This window comes from Accipiter gentilis, chromosome 3 (genome assembly GCF_929443795.1).
Source record: "Accipiter gentilis chromosome 3, bAccGen1.1, whole genome shotgun sequence".
Taxonomy (NCBI): Eukaryota; Metazoa; Chordata; class Aves; order Accipitriformes; family Accipitridae; genus Astur; species Astur gentilis.
This window is the reverse complement of record NC_064882.1, coordinates 18,784,370-18,792,327: the sequence shown is the minus strand read 5'-3', so window position 1 is coordinate 18,792,327 and position 7,958 is coordinate 18,784,370. Positions and strand designations below refer to the sequence as shown.

At 36.5% G+C, this 7,958-nt stretch overlaps 1 protein-coding gene across 3 annotated transcripts in view; it reads right to left on the bottom strand.

Annotated features, from left to right (window-relative positions):
• Positions 1-743: 743 nt before the first annotated feature.
• Positions 744-7,958, bottom strand: part of USP46 (ubiquitin specific peptidase 46) — a 36,631-nt gene continuing 29,416 nt past the window's right edge. For 2 of the 3 annotated variants that reach the window (XM_049831784.1, XM_049831797.1), the window contains one exon: positions 744-7,302. In XM_049831784.1, coding sequence (XP_049687741.1) covers positions 7,201-7,302 — 102 coding nt within the window. In that variant the 3' untranslated portion in view covers positions 744-7,200. The remainder of the gene's footprint in view (positions 7,303-7,958) is intronic. The other variant, XR_007509891.1, reaches the window with a different exon arrangement.

Below are 7,958 nucleotides of genomic sequence, written 5' to 3'. Positions count from 1 at the left end.
TCTGTACTGTAAGATGTGAAGTGTTTTTCAACGTAGTCCTTTGATAGTCTCATGTGCCATAAATCTTACAGCATGTTAGCTATAAATTTAACATGCAGTTTGACAGCTATGTTTGATTTTGGTTCTCTAAACGATTCTGAAGGAATAACAAGAACCCATTTAGACAAGAACAAGAAACTCCAGCCTTTTATTTACCTCAATTTTGAGAAAGTAAATTGTTTGTTAATGAATAACATCAGGAAAATTAGCAGACTACAGGAACCTTTCAATTCTCTGACAGAATTTTAGACCTTGTTAGCAAAACCCTTTCGCACTCTGGTAGTCACAGGTAAAATCCCAGGCTAAAGGGCTTGGGATTCTCGTCATTCCCTGATGCAAAAGGTAATTCAATTATAGCTGCTTTTTATTCTGTTCAGTTTCAGCTGTTCTCAGTAACATTGGCAAGGTCAGTGATGTGCTTTAACTAGGTACAGCTCAGTCACACAATTGTATGCATATTCCACCAAGACTGCATGCAAAATTTGTTCCCTTAAGACACTTCAGAGGCAGTTAGCCCAGGTGGTGAAATATTCTCTGAAGTCACTTAAAATGCAATGACTCCATTAAATGAAATAAAAAGTGAGCATCAGCAGTCTTGGCATCTGTAAGAACACAGATACCTGACATTCAGAAGCATGTTGTGTAACAACCAACATCAGTGTTCAGCCCTAGTCTGGCTCCAGCTGAATTCAAAGCAAGATGAATGGAAGCAAGATCAGCTAGGGAGTTTATTTTATGTAAAATATAAACACGTTAACAGGAGAAAATACTGTTTTCTTATGTTACAGCCTTAATAACCAACATGAAATTTATCTTACAGTTCTGCAGGTAGTACAGGGTTTAATTACATGTACATGATTAAAAAAAGCAGGTACTCAACTGTACACATACACCGCGTATTGTACGTTTTACTAGAAATTCAGTATTTTCATGTGTCCCCAATTATGTGCCTAATAATTCTACTACCTCTTACTCCATTTAAAAAACTAGCACAAAGTACTTAAGTAGTTTTATTATGATTGCATTGTTTTGACAAGGTAGAGAGGGACTATATATTTACAAAGAGATATACATATTCAAAGCCTCTGAAAAAACCAGCCCTTTCCTTATTTCTTCCTCTTCTCTTTCTTCTTCCCCCTACCCTACACTCACATTTGTACAGCATATGGTGACTTTACTCCTAAAGAGTCATGGGTAAGTTCTGGAGCTTGCGTTAGGTCTTCTTTAACAAAAGCCACTGAAGCTAGAAAATTGCCTCCAGGAAAAGCAGTTGAACCTGTAACATGGCTGCCCTGGTGTTGCTCTTGCTGTTAGAATGAGAGTTGAGAGAGGACTAGGAAACAATTTACTATGTGAACACAATCTGTCGTCGGACATTTGCAAATATGAACACCATTGTAGAAACATTGCTGATGTTTAAACTTAGCCTCTTTAAGGAATGTATTCATATTAATGAGGTTTTGGGGAGCAGGGAGAGAGGGGTTGCAAATACTTATTAATTATCTCCTGTGGCAGCAAGATGTTTTGGTGAACCGCAAGGTGTCTTCACAAAGGGTTTTCTCCTGCCATTTTGGAAGCCCTAGGAGAAGGGTTAGGATTATCTAGAGGTTGGAGCACCACCTTCAGCTGAGTACAAGCTGAGGGTTAGGAAGCTGCATGCTAGTCCAGCTCCTCCTACAGATCTACCACAGAAAAGTGACTTGCTCTTTGATATTCCTACATATAGTGAAGTTGCCACCCGCAACAGCCTTCAGCAGAAGCATTAGGCTGTTAAATTGACTACTGTGAATGGCACACAGAAGTTAATCTATTTTAGACTGTGCAATAGTCCCAGTCGATAACCAAATGAAGCAGAATTATTAAAGAATTATAGCAACTCTGAGACTATGAATAAAGGGACTTATGTGTGGTTTCATATTAAATCATTCAGGCAAAGCCAGCAAGTAAACCTCCTAGCGGGTAAAGAATCATTAGTGTGTAAAAAGGTGTGGGCTTAGCCCAGATGGCCCCATCGGGTGGGCACATACCTCCTGATAGGTGTTATTTGACTTTGTATGCAAAAGGAGTGTGTTAATCTGAATAAGTCTTGTGGACAGGTTCAAGCAATCTCTTTGAAGTAATGCATGTTAACGGCAAAGAAATTAAAAGGGCGTCTATTAAGGCTTCCCAAGGGCTATTTAAATACTAAGTGCCATGTTAGATTGAGAAGAAGCACCTCAGCAACAGAACTGATTTAACAGGAAAAAGCCCTAGTCTTTCCATTGATCAAAGAGAATACAATGTCTAAAAAACTAAGAATAACCCTTGCTTAACAACACAAAAAGTCAGTGACTTTCTCTTATGGATACCACAGATGCTGGCCTTTAAGAAACATCCAGTGTCTTTGATAGATGGTGTGGTTTTTTTACACCAGCACTTACTCTACTTCATTCTCTCTTCCCTTTATATGAGTCCAAGTGGAGAGAAGGAAGATGCAAAAAGATTGCTCTCCTTGCTAGCACTCACACAAGGTCCAAGAATAAATGCAGCTCTCAAGATTATTAATAATTGAGACTGTACAGAGCACAGATAAAATGGCAAAGAGAGCAATACCTGTATCATCAGCTGATTGACACCTAACTCCGTGTTTGGTAAAAGAGAATTCTCCTGTAGAGCTTTTCTAAATTATAGTCATTGATAACTGTGCCAGAGATTAAAGTATTACAGTCATTCTCAGACAGGTTAGCAGGTAGAGTGCAAAAAAGGTTGTGAAATGTGCACTGTGAGTGCAACTCATCAGCTACATACTGCTATGTGTAGCAGACACATAATAAATACTGCATCCTTGTAATGTATGAACAAATTTGGGCTTCCCAAATTTACAACCCAGCTAGGACTACAAGCCTAAAAATTGAAATTGGGCTGTAACTAGAGATATTGGATCACAAGCAAACATCTGCAAAAGCAAAAAGACAAAGGCAAAATGTTAAACTGATTGGAATTTCACAAGATTGACTGTTGCTTAAAGTGCTTGGGTTGATTACATTTTAAAAAATCAAAGTACATAAAAATTTAAACAGGAAACTAATAATATTAACTACATAAGTTATTATACAAATACAATAACAGACCAACAAAAGAGAAATAAATTAAAACAAACACTGATAAAAGGTACTGGCAAAGAATAGGTACACAGCCAAAACTTCTTAAAATGTCTAGTACACATTCAGCTGTAAGATACTGCTCACACTTGTCAGCCACAAGCAGCAAAAAAGAGACAAAACAAGAAGGGTCTGCTGCTGAGAGGCATCAAATCACTGGCAGCTGGAAGCTGCCAGCTCAGGTCCCAAGTACATGATGCTGTAACAGATGGGTGAATGAAATGTAAGGTCTGAAAATAAAAGACAGGTTGTGGTAGCACTTTAGGACCCACCATGTAACATGAATTTCAGTTTCAGCTTAGTTAGGTCTTTAATATCTTTATTAAATCTATTGCAAAGGAAACACCTACTGCTTTATTTTCTTTACTTCAGCTGCTAAAGGAACAAGACTTTTAAGATGTAGTCTACTGCTCTGAGGTAACTGTAAATTATTAAAATAAAATTGATCGGAGTAATTTTGGGACTGACTTAATTTCAACAATGTGATCTGCTTCACTGGTATGGTTTCTCCATCACTCCCCTCTTCTGCCTCCCTCTGCTGTGTCCCTGAAATAGAAATTACATAAAATCCTGACAGCCTGTTCTGTGAAACATAAAAGTTGAGGTCTGAGCTCATCCTCTAAGGTAACTGATTCATCAGCACTGCAGTGCTTCATTGGGTTCAGTGGAAAAACAGCACAGGACAAAAATGTTCTTTTTTTTTTTTAAAGTAAGAACATAGTACTAAGATTTATAAATGGACAACACTTCTCAGAAACAGTGTGTGAAACAAATAGACAATTTCATATGTCATAAGGCCTAATATGCTCAGAGCCCGACACCACAAAAATAGTAATTTTAGGGAAGCACAGAATACTATTAGACATCTGTGCTACAATTTTGTTTTCTAGCTGCTGGCTGAAAAGCTTTTATTGTCCTAGATATTTTTGCATTCTTTCATAAGGGGCAGGAAATCTATACATAAGCATAAGAGAAAAAGGATTATGTTTTATTTAATCAACTAAAATACTTCACATCATATGATTGTTCCTGTGAGGATCCCAATCCTGCAAAACCCATGTGAATGACCTTAATTTGACATAGAAGAGAAGTTCTGCTGCTTGGACTGATGCTATTCATACAGCTGTGATGGACAGCTTTTGCTGAACTGAAGTCAAGACATTCAGCACACTGTAGACTGGATATAATTTATAGAATTGTGACTGCAATTTATTTTTTTTTAATCAAAAGTAGATGTTCCTTAATCTAGCTGGTGTTAGCATAAACTGAGTATTCCACAATTTTTCAGAGCTAATATCAGACCGCTGATGTTGGACTGGTGTGATACCAGTGCTGTGATCTTTTCATGGGCTAGCATGAATTTAAATTTTTTTTCATACTTTATGAAAAAGCTTATTCTAGTAATTTTACTCTCAATAACATACTGCAATTATCTGTATGTTTTACAACCTAAAGCTGTCTTGCAGCTGGAGAAAACCAAAGATTATTATCCTGTTCTTTAGCATTTAAATATTAATTCATATTAGTAACATTTAAAAAATCAATTTTCAGATAAGTCAATTGACATATGGAAAACATTTCCTAAAATTCAACTGATTTAAAAAATATTTTTATGAAAAATTACTTTTCATATAAACATGAGCCCTAAACACTCAAATGATACCTTAAGAATATCTTTTTTGTTGCTTGTTTTTAAATTGAAGAATGACCTAAGAATGTTCAACAGTAAACTGTGAAGTACAGACCTTTGGACCAGCACTGGTTAATGCTGATCTAGAAAGTGCCATCATTCACAATGAGGAAACCTTACCCATTTTGAAAAGCAAGTGATTACTGTATTTTTATAGGGAAATTCTGAATGCTTATAAATAAATCCATTAAAGAGGGATTTGCAGGTTTAGCTTTTCAGTGGAAAGGCTCCTGGGCCTCAGTGAGAGTTGAAGTCTCCTGTAAGATGTCTGCCTTCTGTGTTAGAGACAGAACATTTCATTCTAACATCAACAGAAGAACTACAGTTGCATCCCAATTATGCTTGTCTTGAGCCTGCATACCAGCCTTCATTCCTATGAGTGATCTCTGTAGACCACTACTCGAAGGTTACATTCTACGTCTGTTTTCCTGTATAGGTATAATAACATGATAAATCACAAATAATGTTAGATGAGAAGTCCACTTCTGTTTCTCATTCAGTGTAAAGTGCTACATTTCATTAGTGTACAAAATGGCCGTTGAATCCAACTGAACTTCAATTGATATTACAGTAGAAGCTAGTACTTCATTTTCATCATTGTTTAACAAAAGATATTTCACATTCACAGTAGATAGATTACAATGAAAAAAAGTTATTCTCTTTCCTATAGAAGACTAAAAGATAAGATTTAGCTACACTTCAAAAGCCATTTCTTGAAATGGAGTGTCGGCCATAAAGTGGCAGGCAGAATTCTTAAAGAAAAGAAGGACCAAAAGCAACATTGTCTAATAAATACTTAATGAAAGTGAATTAAATATAACAATTAGAAATAAATTTTGTGAGATGAGACTATTTCCTTCTAAATACTAGAACCAACTGTCAATCCCCCTGAAGACAAGAGTGGTTTTGCTGTTGACTTCATTGGAATAGGAATTTGGCTACTGAAGTTCAAGAATTGTGTAATGGAGTGAAAGTGCCAAACCAGTCAAGGTAGTTACCCAGTATTACCACTGCCACAAGCTGTTATCGATCCCTTCGCATACCCTATTGATACTTTCTTCTACATTCATTCTTTGCCAAATTCCAGAATGTGAGTTCAGCAATTTTATTAGCCAGTCCATGACTAGTGCCAGCCAAATTCACCCAGTAAAATCACAAACTAAGCCTTTTGCACTAAGCCTTTTGATATTTTTAAAATCAGACACTCCAGAGCCGTATCTATTTCCGTGGTGACCCAAATGCTGTCAAACATGGCCAAAATGTTAGAGATTATATATACATGGCAGTATGTGTAAACCTATGGTTGTTATTTATTATGTTATGTTGCTAAGAAATGGACTCTGTCTTGAGAAATGAAAATGGGACCTACAGATATTCAGAAAATTGCAGGATCAAGCCATGTCTTCTGTATTGTATGAACAACACTTATTTAAATGGACTGTGTAATTTCAGTCTTGACGGATATGCTAGATGTGGGCAGTGTTGCAATCTCTGCAACCCAATTAAGTAAACAACCTATGATATTGTTTTAACAGAAAGATAAGCTCAATCTCTATAAATGTAATTTATCTTTGTGTCATACATGTTATTTCACTCCCTTTAGTCCAGTGCTCTGTGAGTTCTGAAATCTCACCTCATCTGTACTATCTCATGATAAACAAAATGACTGGACATACAGAATTACTTAGTTCCACTGTAATTTAAATCCCGCTATGTGAAGTTTAGGCCTGAGGTTATCCACTGAAAGTTTTTAACAGCCCAAAGCTTAAATAATTTTGGAAGAATATCTTTTTTGCAGCAGAGAGTAACATGTAAAAAAATCCCCCATACAACCACAGTTCCAATCATAATGAAACAGATTTTTTTCCTTACACTTTAAATGGGTAGGTATATATCAGGATGTATTTAAAGGAATGCTTTGTAAATCAACACACCCCAAAGCCATTTAGAAAGTTTTAAACAATTTTGCCCTAAATGCAATGAACACTTCCATATAAAATACTACTCTAGCTGTATTGGGTTTAAGAGTTGACATCCAAATCTTATTATCTGTAAATGTTAGTCCATATAAATTCCACTAAAATCTGACTGCAATTAACTCTTCAATCAGACTTAAAAACTACAAACAACTGCCCCTTCCCAAAACAAAGTTCTGCATGTCAAAAATGGACAGTTATAGTCAATATCACACAGGCCATTTAATGGGAGACAGAGCGTATCGTTGTTCGACCATACAAGATGTGGTCTGTGTAAAAGTCAGTTAAGGGGGGGCCATCACCTTCTTTTGCGTGCAGCATCATTGTGTGCAACTGTCACAGTTTGCTAAGTCACTCACTCTCTTGACTGATAGAATAAAATATAGCCAGACTCTGAATTTTTTGATATATCAGAGGTCAGACCATAGAATTCTTCAATAGCTTGAGCATCTATTTTCTGCAAAATAAATAAAAATTTTTTATGTGCTGTTAGTTAAAAGAAATATCAAACATGGATTAAATGGCTGCATAAACACAAAAGACAAATTCAGTTATTTGTTTCAGGGTAGCAATTAGCAAATTCTGTTTGCAATTTAAGCAGTGAAAGGGTAATGTTCAGGGGCTAAGCCCTACTGGTCTCACTCATAGAAGTCAATAGGAATGTTTGTTTCAGTGAACCTAACTGAATTAGGCTTTTTCCAGTAACAGAGAGACTCCTTGGAATGCAGTAGTGAACACTGTTAAAACACATAAATGTGACCATGTCACCCTATCTTTCTGAAATTTCCAGAAACCCTCTTCAAGTCATGCGCCATCCAATGTCCCAGTGCTTACTTTCCTCTGTTGCATTTACGCCCAGGAAATCAGACTCGAGACCTCAGTTTTGCCAAGGTGCCACAATGACATAAAGGGTTTGCTTAGGAATGAATTGCAGAATGCTTGAACAGAATCTGTAATAGCTGTGGGCCAGATCCTGCTCTAATTCACATTCAGACAAACCCAGATAGACTACAGAATCCAGACTTTCTTGTAACTTCCCAATTGTCAAAAATTAAAATACTACAGCAAGGCTAGCTTTACCCAGACCAATTTTGCCAAGTGATTTTGCAAAGG